Source organism: Amblyomma mixtum, chromosome 5 (assembly GCF_055824585.1).
Source record: "Amblyomma mixtum isolate Tamu chromosome 5, ASM5582458v1, whole genome shotgun sequence".
In the NCBI taxonomy this organism is placed as follows: Eukaryota; Metazoa; Arthropoda; class Arachnida; order Ixodida; family Ixodidae; genus Amblyomma; species Amblyomma mixtum.
In genome coordinates, this window is record NC_143016.1 from 161,843,279 (window position 1) to 161,861,277 (window position 17,999).

General features: G+C 47.2%; 1 protein-coding gene across 1 annotated transcript in view; it reads left to right on the forward strand.

The window, feature by feature from the left end:
• Window positions 1-17,999, forward strand: part of LOC149344339 (uncharacterized) — a 138,490-nt gene that overhangs the window by 54,348 nt on the left and 66,143 nt on the right. The window contains exons 3-4 of the mRNA XM_089547218.1: window positions 13,475-13,578; window positions 15,109-15,308. Coding sequence (XP_089403344.1) covers window positions 13,475-13,578; window positions 15,109-15,308 — 304 coding nt within the window. The remainder of the gene's footprint in view (window positions 1-13,474; window positions 13,579-15,108; window positions 15,309-17,999) is intronic.

Sequence of the window (17,999 nt, forward strand, 5' to 3'; positions counted from 1 at the left end):
AGGCGCCACAGTGTGCGAATGTGTTTTGCTTCATTATCGTAATTCTCCCCTGGATTTGCCTATGAGGTTTGAATAAGGGCAACCTCGGGCTATATCTAAATAAGGGCTTGATATCTCCAGTGATCATTAAAAAGTATCCCCTGAACTTCCCTCGGCTGGTGACATCACGCCAGCTTAAACGGGACAAGATTTGGAAGACCACCCGGTGCTGCTCAGAACATGCCTTTTCTCAAGTCCTGGGGCCAGCTGTAGCTGCTAATAATGGCCCGCAACAACCGCTCAGAGAGCAGTACGGCGACGCCAGCGGAACGCTTTTTCAAGAGACCTGGCTGGAGTGACTGCATTCAAGGCGCGGTGCCTGTGTCACTCAGACTTTTTGATTATCTGCATACACTCACTCGCCAGCCGCGCCAGTGAAACCCATCAGCTCCGGTGAGGCGGCTCTTTCTTTTTCTATTTCTTAGAACAGACAGCTTCTCCGCTTAAGGCAAGATTAGGCGGGCCTGTTCTTGTCAGCTGCAAACACGGCACGCACGACGCACTTGTCAGTAAGGCGCATTAGTATAGGAAATGATTGAAACAGCGCAAGGCCGAAGGCCAAAAAAGAGAGCAGAGGAAAGGAGGAAAAGGACAACACAGCGCTGAACTAGCAACTGACATTTATTTGGCACGCTGCGCGTATAAATACATTCAAGCACCAAAATAGAAAACCACGCATAGAGCAATTCATGCACTAGGATCCCTGCAAGCAAACACAAACTAAGAAGTGCGATTCAGGAAGCGAAGTTATTTTTGCGATAAAAACACTGATGCAGCGCTTACACATGTATCACCATACTTCTTGATATTCGAAGCCTCGATAATTTCCCGACAAAGCTGGTCTTTGTTCCTAGCAACAACTCGGCAAACATTAAACTGTGGGGTGCAATCACATTCACGGCAATGCATGCTAAGGTTACGAGACTCTTTGTTATCTACATTGTTGCGGTGCTGCCTGAGCCTATCATTTAAGCACTGTCCAGTCTGGCCAATATAAAACCTATTACAAGTGAGAGGAATGGAATACACGACATTTTTTTGACACTTCACAAATTTGCATTCATGGTTTTTGGGGCAATCGGGGGAAGTTTTCCCTGGGTTGTTGACACGCGTACACAAGCTAGATAACTTAACGGGGGCCGAAAAAACAACATCCACTCCGACTCTTTTACCAACACTTTTCAAATTATGTGAAATCTTGTGGATATAGGGAATGGCTGCTACTCGCTTACTTGTTTGACGTTCAGAACTGGCGGAGCATTTCAGTTTCTTCAACAAAACTTCGGCCACAGAAGAAAGCACGTGAAGCGGATAGCCACTAGCAGAAAGCCTCTCTACCTGGTTACTAAAGCTGCGTTCAGTTAGATGTAGACAGGATTTTGTAAGTGCACTCCTGAAGCTTGACATGACAATTCCTCTTTTAACAAGCTTCGAGTGCGCGGAACTGTAAGGTAGCAACGGTTTATTGGCCCTAGGCTCGAAGGACCAGCACACACTGCAAGGTGAAAACTTCAGGCTCAAGTCTAGAAATCTAATTGTGTCCTCTACAGGAACTTCATGAGTTACGTCCAAAGGGGCAAGAACAGCGGAAAATACACCACAAACTTTGGACACTTCCCTACTAAAAGCTTCGCGTTCACAAGTCAGTAAAACAAGATAGTCATCCACTAAGCGACGAACTGCCGCAACCGCTGTGCCATTTAAGCGGTTACTTAATTCTCTGTCATGCATTGCTAAAAAGAAATCACTCAAAATTGGAGCAATGCAGGAACCTATGCAAATACCCTTCTTCTGGATAAAAATTCGACCATCCCACTCTGTATACGTGGATTCAAGGTAGGCTAATAACATTTCTAAAAAGCTCTCGACGGACATGCCGGCTGCGTTTTGAAAGCGAATGGCACCATAATTTTCAATTACGTCCCTAATGCACAGAAGGAGACTGTCATGCGGAATGGAGTAGTACAAGTCCTTTACGTCAATAGAAAAAGCACACAGTTGCTTGTCATGGTAGTAGTCTAGAGTGCTAATCACGTCAAGGGAATTCTTAACCTGGAAGGAATCGTCAACTGGTAGTAGTGTTAGTTTTTCTTTCAGAAACTGTCCTAAACATTTTTGCCAAGAGCCTTTCTCGGAAACAATGACCCGGAACGGCACGTCAGTTTTATGTGTCTTAACAGTAAAAAACATACTCAAGCTGGCTATTTTACAGGTATTTATCGAGGTAAACAGCTTGTCTAAGTTATTCTGTTTACACAACTTCTTGACCTTGCATTTAGACTTCGAAAGACTTGTTTTTCTACCCTCCCTACACACCGACAGGACGGCATCCATTGCTTTTTTGTTGAAACTATCCTTAGAGAGAACGACAAAACCCCCTTCCTTATCTGCAGTCAACAGGACCAAAGAATTGTCACGTAGGTAGTCCACAGTCTTATTGAAGGGTAGGATCTTAGCCGGATTCCTAGGGCGCGTTAGAACGTCGACACCTTCTGAGATGCATCTGCTGGCCTCAGGAGCTGGAGCATATCCGGAAATGTGCCTTACCATGGCAAGAAGTTCTGGTGTACTTTTTCGGGGCTCAACAGCGAACTTTGGGCCAAGATCCAGCACATGACGCACATGGGCCGGAAGCGGAGCGCCGCTCAAGTTGTGAACCTGGCCTACGAACCCACGATGTTTCTTCGGGACGAGGTTACGAAGCGCGGGAAGCTGCTGCTGCCACCAGACGTCTGTGGTGTTGTGGATAAGGCGCGTTAGTTCGCGCCACTGATTCTTCCAACCAGCTGGCTGATTGGAGAGTTGAAGAAGAATCCGTAGGTGATCCTGGCACAACCTGGCCTGTCGTAGCCACTCCGCTCTCAAAAATTTGCACATCCTTGTGCCATGGCTGACTGAGGGCAAGAAGCCCCCAAAAAACGCCAGCACTTCGGGTGGAAGAAATTTTTGCGAATGCAGAATCCTAGCGTTCTGGACTTGCAGTTAGCCACAGCGATGAATTGCACAAGGCGATGTGGTTGAGAAAACCATGACGAAAAAACAGGGCCCCTTATACTAGAAATGAAGCTTGAAAGCACGAGCTGATGGGCGAGTTGGTTGTACATGATATGATTGAAACAGCGCAAGGCCGAAAGCCATAAAAGAGAGCAGAGGAAAGGAGGAAAAGGACAACACAGCGCTGAACTAGCAACTGACATTTATTTGGCACGCTGCGCGTATAAATACATTCAAGCACCAAAATAGAAAACCACGCATAGAGCAATTCATGCACCAGGATCCCTGCAAGCAAACACAAACTAAGAAGTGCGATTCAGGAAGCGAAGTTCTTTTTGTGATAAAGACACTGATGCAGCACTTACACATGTATCACCATACTTCGTGATATTCGAAGCCTCGATAATTTCCCGACAAAGCTGGTCTTTGTTCCTAGCAACAACTCGGCAAACATTAAACTGTGGGGTGCAATCACATTCACGGCAATGCATGCTAAGGTTACGAGACTCTTTGTTATCTACATTGTTGCGGTGCTGCCTGAGCCTATCATTTAAGCACTGTCCAGTCTGGCCAATATAAAACCTATTACAAGTGAGAGGAATGGAATACACGACATTTTTTTGACACTTCACAAATTTGCATTCATGGTTTTTGGGGCAATCGGGGGAAGTTTTCCCTGGGTTGTTGACACGCGTACACAAGCTAGATAACTTAACGGGGGCCGAAAAAACAACATCCACTCCGACTCTTTTACCAACACTTTTCAAATTATGTGAAATCTTGTGGATATAGGGAATGGCTGCTACTCGCTTACTTGTTTGACGTTCAGAACTGGCGGAGCATTTCAGTTTCTTCAACAAAACTTCGGCCACAGAAGAAAGCACGTGAAGCGGATAGCCACTAGCAGAAAGCCTCTCTACCTGGTTACTAAAGCTGCGTTCAGTTAGATGTAGACAGGATTTTGTAAGTGCACTCCTGAAGCTTGACATGACAATTCCTCTTTTAACAAGCTTCGAGTGCGCGGAACTGTAAGGTAGCAACGGTTTATTGGCCCTAGGCTCGAAGGACCAGCACACACTGCAAGGTGAAAACTTCAGGCTCAAGTCTAGAAATCTAATTGTGTCCTCTACAGGAACTTCATGAGTTACGTCCAAAGGGGCAAGAACAGCGGAAAATACACCACAAACCGAAGTTCTGTGGCCGAAGTTTTGTTGAAGAAACTGAAATGCTCCGCCAGTTCTGAACGTCAAACAAGTAAGCGAGTAGCAGCCATTCCCTATATCCACAAGATTTCACATAATTTGAAAAGTGTTGGTAAAAGAGTCGGAGTGGATGTTGTTTTTTCGGCCCCCGTTAAGTTATCTAGCTTGTGTACGCGTGTCAACAACCCAGGGAAAACTTCCCCCGATTGCCCCAAAACCATGAATGCAAATTTGTGAAGTGTCAAAAAAATGTCGTGTATTCCATTCCTCTCACTTGTAATAGGTTTTATATTGGCCAGACTGGACAGTGCTTAAATGATAGGCTCAGGCAGCACCGCAACAATGTAGATAACAAAGAGTCTCGTAACCTTAGCATGCATTGCCGTGAATGTGATTGCACCCCACAGTTTAATGTTTGCCGAGTTGTTGCTAGGAACAAAGACCAGCTTTGTCGGGAAATTATCGAGGCTTCGAATATCAAGAAGTATGGTGATACATGTGTAAGTGCTGCATCAGTGTCTTTATCACAAAAAGAACTTCGCTTCCTGAATCGCACTTCTTAGTTTGTGTTTGCTTGCAGGGATCCTGGTGCATGAATTTCTCTATGCGTTGTTTTCTATTTTGGTGCCTGAATGTATTTATACGCGCAGCGTGCCAAATAAATGTCAGTTGCTAGTTCAGCGCTGTGTTGTCCTTTTCCTCCTTTCCTCTGCTCTCTTTTTAGGCCTTCGGCCTTGCGCTGTTTCAATCATATCATGTACAACCAACTCGCACATCAGCTCGTGCTTTCTAGTATAGGAAGGGGTCAGCCGCCTTAAGTTCGTGCTTTTCTCATCAAGAACAAGAGCTCGTCGCTCGTCCTTCGGAAGTAAGAATTTCGCTACAAGGATTGATTTGAAAAGCGTTACCTTTTACTCATCACGTTTCGAGATTTCGTGGGGTCTGCTACGACCCTAACATCACAGCGCCATCTCTGGCAGCAACTACTCGTTATGTCTCGAGATTTCGTGGGGTTTGCTATCCGCCTGAGATCACAGCGCCATCTGTGGCAACTAGAAAACAGCTCATCGCGCATTGAGACTTGTAGCGCTATCTACAATTGCATTGTAGAAACAACCACCAAGGATGACGAAGAAAGTGTTATGGAAGACGACATTTCGTCTAACCGATAAAGTGAAAATTTGATGATGGTGCCAATGAAGATATTAAGTAGTGTTTTGCGTGATAGTTGGTAGCAGTATGTACAAGTGAAATTTTTGTGAGTGTGTTTATCATATGGTGAAATAAACGTACAAATTCATATTTTTACTAGAGCACCTCCTATTAACCTCATTCGTATCAATTCTAGTAAACCATACAGCTAACGCTCGTTACTTCAACATCTTGCGGACGGTGGTGGCCTTCTATGTGTGGCATGGCTTCTGGATCGTTCCACTGGAAACGATACCTCGTTCGCCTCAAAAATAGTAACGTTCATGGGGAAACGTCGGGTCATTTGACAGCTTAGGATAAGCGCCGCTACTAGATGGCTGCTTAAATTTCCTTTGTACAGCAGGCTGTACAGCTGCTGTACAACAATGACGCCAGCTGGGAATTGACGTTGTCCAAATGCCAGAAGAAACTCCAAAAGAATAGCAGACGGATCGCTGCGGGAAACAACCCAACCCCCCAAAACAATCTCGGCGAACACAACTCAACACAAGTCACCCCGACCGACGGAGGGCCAGCCGCCGCCGGCGGAAACGCCAACGGACAAGGAACGCGAAACCAGCCTAGGCGCAGGTTGCCTCGGCTCCCTAAAAATGACTTAAAAATTATCCCACGACCGAAGAAGCGACTGGCTGTCAGACTGCTTCACACCCACCAGGTAGCCCGCGCTGTAGTCGCAGCGTGCAACTACCAATGCAAAAATGAAGATTTGATCATAAGGCTCCGGCCGGTATCTAATGTCATAATCGTGAACACCCCACATGAACCAGCTGCCCAACTCGTCAGCGCTCTTTACCTTCTTCTCGTTCTTCCTGTCTTAATTGAAGGATCAGAGCAAAAAACTCGCTGTCCCCATTCCCTTCCCACGTCCCATTTCCCTTTCCGCTACTTCCCAGGGGAGGTCAGGGGAGCCTCCCCGGGTCCGCTCTCTCGGCTGTGGGTCGCTAATGTAGCATTTTCCCTAATATTTTATTTTTCCACCCACGGGTGGTCAAATTACAACTTGCCTACGGGCCTCCTCTTTTATTTTGCAATTGGGTTAAGCCTGTTGTGTGTAAACGGTGCAGGCAGGGGCCTATTATTTTTATTTCCTTTTCGGTTGCCCCAACCTATTCAATGTCTTGTGTTCGCGCTGCTGATACATATGGATCGCAACCAACTAGCCCGACAGATGGTGTTATCCAACTCGTCAGGAGCATTACAAGCCTGAACACCTACGTAGCCGCGCCGGAAGATGTCCAACGTTGCATGATACACGGAATTCATGCCGGGATGGCAGCGGAAGAATTCAAGGCCCATTTACGAGTGTGCACCCAAGGAGTCACCATAATCAGCACCCTGATGTTAGGAAAAACCAAGACAGCCGTCATCACCTTTGACGCTCCCATTGTCCCAAAATATATCTACTACGGGGGCGAGACAGTAGGGTAAGGCGCTTATGTGTCCTCGTTCTTCGTCGTGTGTCCTGCTGTTTTGCGCTGGTATTTATATGTTAGGGGGCAATACGGCATGCTACCTGTGCCGCCCCACGAGACAAGTGTGTTAAACGTGTTTCCACCTTAGGCAACAGCTTCGACGTGTGCCCCACACCGAATGTGCGTGTGTGTAGCCAGTGCGGAACGCAAAACCCGCGGGCTGGACATTCCGGCACACCCAAGAGCGTTGTCTGTGGTAAAGCCCACCCTACCGGGTCGAAGGAATGCCGCGAATGACTCAAGAAAGTCAGAAGTCACCGAACCAAGATCACCCTCAGCAATAATAAAAATTGAAACGCGAGACGCGACAGCAGACGCCGCAGCCGCGGTGACCGCAGCAGACGGCCGCCGCCGTTCACCTCGGAGGGAGAGACATCACAGAGCTGCTGGGGATCCCGCTCGCGGTCCCAGTCGTTTCCCCCTGCCGCCCCTTGCGGGAACGAATGCCAGTAACCAGCTCCGGAAGAACGAAGAAACCGGATCCGCCCACAAAAGCAGCAACAAGGTGCGCTGGAGAGCCCATGCCATCGGGGTTGTTCCAGACTAGGGTGGGACTGGTAACAAAAACAACACCTATGCAAACAACGCACGCAACCGTGACATTGAGCATGGAGACGCGAAGAAAGCAGCACTTAAGCGCGAACTAAACCTTGCCCTCATTAAACAGAACGAGTTGGGACGCCAAATTGGGGAAGTCACAAAGATAGTTCACGACCTAAAATCCAATGGCCCCCCGCAGTCGAATGCTACACAAGCGCACTCCTCGCTGCAGATGAGCGAGGAGGAACGCTCAAACTTCAAAGCGGAAACACAACAGATGATGCAGCAAATTATGCAACAAATGATGCAATGGATGATGCATCACGTACAAAGACAGCAGAGCTAAGAAGTGCCTTCCGCAAACAAAAACAAACAGACAACATCAATGAAAAGGCCTACAACCACCCTGCGTTAGCAGCTCTCGCCAATCAATCCACGTCCCAGGGAACGAACAATAACAGAAGCTCAAGAACCTAAATTATGGCTAACACGATCCAGCGCAAACAAGATATCTTAATATATGGCAATGGAACTGCAGGGACCATCGCAAGAAACAAGGCCTCATCCAACAATTCATTCACACGCAGCTGACACCGCCTGACGTTATCGCAGTTAAAGAAACGAGCGCGACACCAACTCTCATGGGATGCACCAGCTACGATAGCCACACGACGGGAAAGAGCCATATTCGTGAGCAAGGCAGCCATAGCCATCTATCACAACAGCACAACCAACACTGACTTTGAGCTTGTGATAGTAGAGATCGTACTGAAAAAGAAAACAGAAGGGGGAAGTGTATTCATCGTGAACGTGTACAACCTGCCGAAGCAAAGAAAACCAAAATTAATTGAACGTTTTCACGGTGCCCACAGACTAGCGAAAAAAAATACGCTGTTCATCTTTGGGGAATTCAATGCCATGGACAAGAGCTAAGGGTACCAAAAAGGCAACATTAAAGGTAAAACACTAGACGAGGTTGCAGATAACTTGAACTGCAACGTGCTCACCGACCCAGCAACCCCTACCAGGGTTGAGAATAGCGTAAGCAAATACACCTGCCCTGACCTCACATTCATGAGAGGAATCGGACAAACACAATGGAAGAAACTATTGGAAAACTTAGCAGCGACCACTACATACTCAAGACGCAAGTAAACTCAGACAGGCTGAGACGCCAGTTCGGTACGGCGAAAATAACGGACTCATGCGTTCAGCGAAGTATGCCACAGCCATTTTACCGAGAATGAGATACAGGAATGGGGAACCATGCTAAGGGATACGCAAGACAAGTATACCAAAAGAATAAAACGAACAGCGGAAACACACGAGGTGGACGGTCGGCTGCTCAAACTCTGGGATGCTAGGCGTAGACTCACCAGGAGACAGAAAAACAAAAACGTAAAACATTGCGCTCGTGTCGTCTCTTGTTTCTTTCTCTCGTCCTGTGTATCGCGCTGTATTAAGATGAATCCGTTCCAACTTGCCCAGTTTTCTGTTCTAGTAAAGGGAAACTCAAGCTTAAGATCGCGGAAATTACAGCGAAAGCAGAGGAATACGCCACACAGCTGGCAAAACAAAATTGGCAACAATTGAGCTATTCTCTCAGTGGGACGCTAAACACGACACGGACATGGCATATCCTTGAGCGCTCCTTGATCCGACTAAGACAAAAGCAGAAAACAGTAAAGCCATATACCGGTTGATCCACCATTTCGAGGGCACTGACTCGGAACTCCTAGACAGAGTGACAAATGCTTTGGTAGCACGAACCCGCCGACCCATACCGGGGAGAGGATAAAGCTAATCACAGACCCATCACTTAGAAGAGGTCTACGCGGCCATACGAAACGCCACCAGAAATACGGCCGCGGGTGTATAAAAAAACAACGCACTCATTCGCAACCTCGGTGATGCGCTGATCGCTGAACTGACACACTTCCTCAACAAAGCTTGGGAAGGTGAAACTGTCCCTGAGGAGTGGAAGCATGCCGAAGTGGTGATGATATGCAAGCTAGGCAAGAAACTGCAGATAGAAAACATCAGACCGATCTCGGTTACGTCACGCCCAGGAAAACCACACGAGCGAGTGGTAACGCAGAGAATTCGAAACTACATGAAAGACAAAGAACTGATCCCTCGCAGCATGTTAGGCTTTAGAGCAAAATTATCAACTCAAGACGTACTCCTTAAATTATATGAAGATGTATTTCGGAACGTTCCTAGGGATGGAAAAAACGTAATAATGGCCCTAGACATCAAATGGGCCTTTGACAATGAGAGCCCGGAAGCAGTCCTTACGTGCCTAGACGACCTGAACTGCGTGCGAAGGATTCACAGCTATATCAAATCCTTCCTATGAAACAGAACTGCAACCATCGGTATGGGAGAACTTCAGTCATAGAAGTTTCGAAAGCCAAAGAAGGGAATACCTCAAGGGTCGGTCATCTCACCCACGCCATTCAACGTGGCCGTGATCGGACTGGCGTAACAACTAAAAGAAATCGACGACATACACCATGCCATTTATGTCGATGACATCACCATATGGACCAATAGTGGCTCACTGGGCGAGAAAACGGATAGGCTGCAAGAAGCGGCCACCTGCGTGGAAAACTGCGTCAAAGGAAGAGGGCTAGCATGCTCGACCGAAAAATCTGAGTTCATACGGGTGTGGACAGCGAAACAGAACCGGACAGTCCCTACCAGTAAAGAGCTGCGACTAAAAGTCTACCTCGAAGGAGAACCAATACCAGAGAAGAGAGTCATACGAGCCCTACAGATGTGGATACAGTCAAATCAGCGCTGTACTCATTCCCTTGCGCCATTAATAGCATCTACACTCCAAGTGGCCCTCATGATTACGCGCATCTCGCATAGACGTCATGGCATGCTAGAAGAAGACACACTCAAGCTGGTCAGGAGCCTTGTGTTCAGCCGGGCCACGTAGTCTCCCGTACTACAACCGTATCAAAGAGTTAACTGCAACAGGCGGACACGAGTTTACATAAAGCGTAAAAAACCGCGCTCCCTGTACCCCATAACACCTCAACTGAAGAGCTCTTACCCTTGGGACTGAACAACACGTGCGAAGACCTACGGTAAGCGCAGCATGTTGCCCAAATGCGCAGACTAGACCGACCCCTACAGACAGAGTTCTCTTAAAAAAAAACGGGGCTACACCGAGCAAATTCTGGAAATATTGAGAACCGAAACAATCCTCGATGAGTACTGCAGTACCCTCAAGGTGGCACCAAGAACAAGAAACATGGACCCTAACTTTCACAAAGACCACTTAGAGGCAAGAGCCGACCGTTCACACAAAACATACGCATACCAGTGTACGTGGACGGTGCCACATACGTCATGACAAGTGGACAAGACACCAACAAAGCAGTGGCAACTGTAGTAAACTCGGAATTACAGGAGATGACCAGCGCCTGACTGCACGATAGCCGAGGCTGAAGAAGCGGCCGTTGCTCTAGCGGCGCCGGAGGGCTATTCGACTGGGCGGTCACTGACAATTCTTATCGACTAACAAGCTGCCTGCCGCAACTATATTTGCTCCAGAGCCGGTCACAAAGCACTCCGCATACTCCGCTCTGTAGACTGCAAGACGCAACAAACAGATGCAGAACCACACAAGCCAATAAAACATATGATCATCTGAATACCGGGGCACACGAGGGTGGGTGGAAATCAAAAGGCGGACAGGATAGCTCGCGGAGATACTGACTACCGAGCATCCAACGTCAACGACCTTGAGGAATTCCTGCCAGTACCTCAGGAATACTCGGCCATACTCAACAACTACAAAGGCAGCAAGATGCAGTACCCACTACTGCACAAATCTTTAAACAAAGAAGACGCTGTCACATGGAGACAACTACAAACGGGGTCATATCCAAAGCTAAACACCTCTAAGTAAAATTCACCCCGCACATTACGCGCACAATTCTCCGTGGTGCCATGAAAATCCTACCCTGTATCACATAACATGGGCATGTCAAAAAGTAGACGTCGTTCCAGTTATACCAAACCCAAGGCAGAATAATGGGAAGGTCTGCTCTCCAGAGACTGCCGCGAAGACCAGATCGGTCTGATACGGCGAGCTCAGCTGACGGAAGCATCCAGCGGAGTCCTGGAATAAGGGCAACCGACCATTGCGGAGATGAACTCATCTGACCGCATAAAAGTACTTGCGCTAGAGCTAAATGAAGTTATCCTATCCGGTGTCGGCGTCTGCGGAGTCGACCATTTAAAGCCTCAGAGAGGTCGGAGCAATCGGCTGCTCCGACAACGTTAGTAGAACACCTAAATCTCATGACCCTGCGGCATAATCACAACCTGCCCACCAGACAGTGAGCAAACTGACCAGCGTGACAGGTAGCAGTTAAATTAATTATTACTCGCGGTTTCTGGTGGAAAGCACTCAGGTTGTTTGCGGAGAGCAACCTGGATCACACAAGCCCCACCAATGGCAGCACTTGCCATAGCAGGGCAATGGCACACCACTTAACTTCTGCACATCGCCAGGAGTATTCTGAGGGCTTCCAGGGATCTGCGAATGTTAGCCAAGAATTAGCCTCGGCTAATTAGCCTCGTCTATTGTCATTAACCCATTAAGCATATTGCGTCGTACCTTTAAGGGGAAGCTTAAGTGTCCCCTTAAGTTTTTTTTTTTTGGTTTCTGTACCAAGAGCTAACAATGTGCACATACTTTACCATTGCTTCTGGTTGTCTGGTGCCTTTTAGGTTAGAACCTGATGTTTTCTGTGAAAAAGTCGCTGTTTAAAAACCTGTGAGACTACCTGGGAGGCGAAGCCCGCAGTAAAGGCACTGTATCGCTGAGCGAACAGAGTTCCGCCGCTCTGCCAGCTTCTGGCAGAGCCGCCGCGCCCGTGTCCCTACAGTGCGCAGAAAATTTAATCAGCAAGTACTGATATCGATAATCGGTCGGCGTCGCAACGGCAGGCAATGCACCTGGCCTTTGTAGTAATGGCGCCATCATTTATATTTTCAATTCCTTCATGTATGTTTTGCGTCCAACTTTGTAGTTCAGAAAAGTGCTAACGATAGCGCAAAATAGAGCATTCCAATGTTTCTCCTTATCTGTGGCGGACACTGGGGGAAGTGCTGGCAGCAGTGAAGATGGCAGAACCTTTTTTCACCATTTCGCGAAAAGCGGCTGCCGCACATCGTCACAAGTAAGGCTCGAGGAAATATGCGATGGGCTCCGGCGTTCCCTCTGACACGAACAACTGTACATTCGGGAAATAGCGGCGAAGGACCCTCTGCATGGCCCCTATAGACGGATACAGCTTATGTCCGCTGTGAAGCTCCGGCCATATTCAGGACCGCCGAGCGCAATTCTTGCGTGACGAAAAGTAGACCATTGCAAAAGCTTTTCGTTTTGCCTCAAGAAGAACGTAATCACTATATGCAACTGTAAGCTAAAGAATTTGGTGTTTGGCTTGTTTGGTGCTGGCAATCTTTAAAATGATTTTGTCAACTGTTGTAATTGTCTAGTGAAGTAATACTGGAGGCCATGGACTGTGGCAAGTGTAATTGATTGCTGTTTTTTAAAGTTGATGCTACTATAGTCGAGCACATTGCCACTTGTGATACAAGGTCGATGAAGCCTAGAATGAACCAACATTTGCGAGGATCACTGCGAGTGCAACTGCTTTCTTGAGACAGCAAACAAGGCAAGAGCGGGGGTAGCTGGGGCTTCATAGTGGAGATATCGCGGTAACTGTTAAAGGAAACCCGCTCTGTTTATACGGTTCGTGTATCAGCGCTAGATCTCCACTATGCGGTCTTGAGCTTTCGGCTGCGTCTGTCTTACACTGAGTCAAGAAACACAAGTTAACCGCGTTAGTGATAGCTGGTTAAGAAAGCACGGCATGGTCTACTCTACGAGCACTCAAAATATGCGTGGTAAAGCTTGTGTAGTTATATAAGCCAAACCTTTTAGTTCAACTCTTCACTCGCCTCTACCGTCCTCGCCGATTGCAGTGGAACACCTGGCCAGCATCAGGAGTTTGGATGTCACTCACCTCCTTACCGACTCGCTCACTGCAGACTGCTTCGTTTCGCTGCTTCCGGAGTTTAAACTCAAGGTGATTAGCGGTTTGTCTACTGGACATTTCTCCCACTCGAATATAAACAGTCCATGACCAGCATTCGCACATATAACATGAAATTAAGGACCGTACGAAGGACCGTGCGATGAAAGTATCGAGTCCCAACGAGGAAGTGCAAGAATAAAAAAGCGCAGAATTTGGTCGAGGACATGATAGTAATTGACGTCTTGATGCATAACAGGTATGATTGTTGAGGAGTCACTAAATGGGAAAACTCGTGAATTTTCCAAGCAATCAATTAGGCATTGTAGAAAGCAGATGTATGCAATAAAATGGTAATATGGTGAAGCGATTCTGAAATTTAACATGATAGTGAATACTTTAAATATTATGTTTGCCACTATGCAGACAGCGAACTGGCAGTCATTTGTGAAAGTATTCTCCTCTTAGCAGCACTTTTTATTTCGGATGAAACACGATTGATAAGTAACTGACTTTTTCTATGTTATATACTCAACACATCATATTGCATTTCAAGGCTGGTTCTTTCACGTCTTGTACTAGTTACCCGCCAAACTAAGGATAATACAAGCCCAGTGCTACATTGTGCAAGATCGGTCGATCGTTCTGCTTAGAAAATAACTGCACATACATTTGTGCAAAGCACACTACCGTATATTGCCGCGCATAAGTCGACGTTTTTTTTAAATGTCCTTCCAAAGTTGGGGACTCGGCTTATAATCGGAGTCGACGTATATGAGGAGTCTTAAAGTCGGCCTATCTACGGGGTCAAAAGTAATTTCGACCGAGTCAAGAATAATATCTTGCCTCGTGCACTCGTGATTTCTTAATAGTTGTCAGACACGGAGCGAAAGTGGATGTGTGTAAAAAAAATTTAATCGAGATATGCACCAAAGGTTTGTTTTAATACGATAGCAACTTGTTATCGACAAACCATGGGCGTTCGACGGAAAAACGGCCAAAGCTGGGCGGGCTGGCAATATTTGATACAAATGGGACAGCTAGAAATCCAATCCAAAAAACTTTTTGGGCGAGCTAGCACCGCAGGGTGCGACAGCGTCGACCTAAATTCGGAGTATAACATTTTTTATCCCAAAGGGTTCGCGAGTTGGGGGGTCGGCCTATAATTAGAGTCGACGTATAATCGGCAATATACGGTAAGTTATGAAAGCCTTTTCTGCATACATTGAAAATGGAATCAGTGTTTGCTGCTTTGCTATTTCCACCTCTTACTATGAAGCGTACTCAAAGCTCGAGGAACGCGAAATTGACAGCACAAGGCTAAAAAACCGGCTCACAACAGCAGCCACTGAAGAATGTACAGCAGCATACGCGTATTCCGAAATCCGGCAACATCGTGTCTGGTAGTCTTTCATCATTATTGAGATTGCTTACTCAAACGGTTTCGTTTGTTACCTGACAGCGTCAATCCATAGGTTTAGCTCGAATCAGCGCTTCCCTTTGAAATTTCATTTTCGAATAGCTGATGGGTTTTTTTATGACTCAATTATCTGTTCATCGCATCCCTCGTCCCGTTTGCTCCAGAGAAAGCTGTCCGTGGACGACATGCCCGGCTTCACGTGGGTGTCGCCCTTTCAGTGGGAGGCGAACGAGGCGACGTTCGACGACGACCGCGGCAGCCAAGACGAAGTGACCGTGATCGCCTACAGCAGCGGCACGTCGGGCTTGCCGAAAAACATTGAGCTTCGGCGGAAATATTTCGTCTACTACCTCGCTGCTACCGAGTGAGAACGCCTGAGAAAAGATCTCCGTCTTATTGTCCGGCCGCGTGCATTGTGTGGGATGCTTGCGCACATGCTCGCACCTAAAGAATTTCTAGCCACTTCAGGCGAAAGCTCCACTGCTCTAGAGAAGACATGGTGATCGACGCCGCAATTTAACCAAGCACAGGAGTGGTGGTGTTGTGGCAGCCACGTGACACAGCATCTCTCATTCCCTCCTTTAATCTTCCCTCAAAGGGCGGTTAAAGTGTCCACCGAGATGTGAGACAGATACTGGTCATTTCCTTTCCACAAAAAACAAATTTCAATTGCCTCTTTCTTGCTTTATTTTTTCACTCCCTTTTTTATCAGTTTCCTTACAGTGCGGTTTGGATGTCCATCAAGATGTGGCAATCACTCCGCCATTTCCTTACCTGAGAAAACCAAACCAAACCAATCAAATGGTCCGCTGGCGTTCATTCGGTTTATTGGCGTTGACAACTTTGCAGAGGGCATTGATTTTGACGAAGGAAAGGCGCACAACGGGCTTCCTGGGTTAGTAGACACCTCAATTTCGCTTTACTTACATGGCGTTGGTGTCCACCTCCAAGAAAATGAGGAGGACGCTTAAGCTTCGCCTTAACAGCAGACGCGATAGCGCCTTCTGCTTTTCCCTCTTCTCATTCCTCTTCTTTCCCACTTCTCACCTAAACTCAAGTTGCAGTAGTAGTTCGTCGCCACATCGTTCTGGACAAACCCGATGCCACGAACGCCAGCATAGCTTCCGCGCTGAACCAACGGGCAGCAAGCCACAAGTTTCGTGGTGAACGTGCATTGGATGTCCACTGCGTTATTCGCTGCTCACCGCCATTCCTGCGTTCCCGCACGACCCCATAGAGTTTCTTACTATTACCTAGAGGGAAAGCTGGCGGCGCTGCACTTCAGCCACCATGGACGCTCAAAGCATCAAGGGGCGGTGAGCTACTTGTTGCGGAACAGTCGTACTTTTTCAGGAACACGGAGTGTCATTACTAAGATGTTTCATTCCAAAAACGCTGTCCGTGTGTGCGCAGACGACTTTCGCGCGAACGCAGTGTGCAAAAGCCATAGTAGTGAAAACGCGACGACACACGACGCAAATAAAAGGTTTTACTCTTCCGAAATGCCATTAAAAAACCTCTCAAAGTATCTAAGCAACAACATTTTTTTTTGAAAACATATTTACTTTTAAAAGTGCACCTGTTAATTACGCAATATTAGTTTTTTGAGTGTTCATCACTTGGCCAATAGGAAAGCTAGTCCTCTCTTATTTTGGCCAAACTTTGCACTTAAATGCTTTTCTGCTCGTTTGTTGCAATCATTAGACAAGATATTGATTGGTAGGACATTCGTAGTTATCTAACAGCTTTATTTTTCTATTATTTTTTGGCCAAAAGTTTTAGTTCTGCAGTCGGTAGCTCACCGCCCCATGATGCTTTGAGCGCCCATGGTGGCTGAAGTGGCCTCGAGGGGTCTCCATGAAAACTCCCATAGAGGGGTCACCAGCGTTCCCTCTAGGTAATAGTAAGAAACTCTATGCACGACCCCACTGCGTCCGAACGAGACGAGCAGGAGGCGCTGCCATCGCGAGCTATCGGTTCTGGCAGTGGCGTGCATTGCGAGGAGGAGGAGGAGGAGTAGTAAGTAGTTTTATTGGGTGCCGCCAGATGGCGCTGCGTGCGCTCCAAGCGAATAGGAAAGGTAGCGGAATTATACGTTGCTACTCGATAACTGCGACTTCTGCAATTTCCACGTCCATAATCACTAATATACTCCACAGTACATGTCTCTATATACCATTCGAAGACTACACCGTATTCATTAGACACGCCTTTGTTCACTCCAAACCATCGAGCTAGCGTAGCGGAATGGTTAGCGTGCCCGTCTCGCACTCTGGAGGCCCTGGTTTGATTTCGCAACTCGAACGATTTTTTACTCGGTTTTACTTATTAATGCTTCTGGGATTTTTACTCACGGCCAACGCTGTCGAAGCCGACGACTACACCGGCTTTTCTGCGACAGGGCACGGGGCCGTTAACACTATAGCGAATGGCACGGTTCAACTATTGCCGAACCTTTTTACAGAGCGGAAGCTAGGGCGTATCGGACAACTATAAGCGGCTTGGCGTCTGTAACGTTGAGTGCAGTCCGGACGCTGGTGGTGGTGGTAATAACTTTATTAGGTGAAGGTGGGATAACTGCGAGGGGTGCTGAACAGGATGGATACGGACCCTCGGGCCGCTCTAGATGACCAGGCACTGTTGGGCCGCGGCGGCCTTCAAGGCCCAGCCCACGATGCGAAGCTGTAGCTCCGCGTGTGAGCCGCGCAGAGCTGCCTCTCGTCGCTTCTGTGATTCCATCCCTTAGAAGGGAGGTTTCGGTTTTCTTGGGCAAGTTTATTTATTTATTTATTTATTGAACCTCATAGGCCACAACGGGCATTGTGTGAGGGGGGTTACGATATCAAAAAGGTTTTCAGTAACAAGAGGTAAACACTAGGTATATCAGTACCAAAATAGAACATAATTCACAAGAACTAACAAAGCTTAATCGTACCTACACAGCGCAATCCTTACAGGTGCATACATACATATACACAGAAAAATAGGGCTAACATGGTAACGCATGTAAGCAGTACAAAATAACCCATGTACTTAGTACATGTCTGCTAGGTGT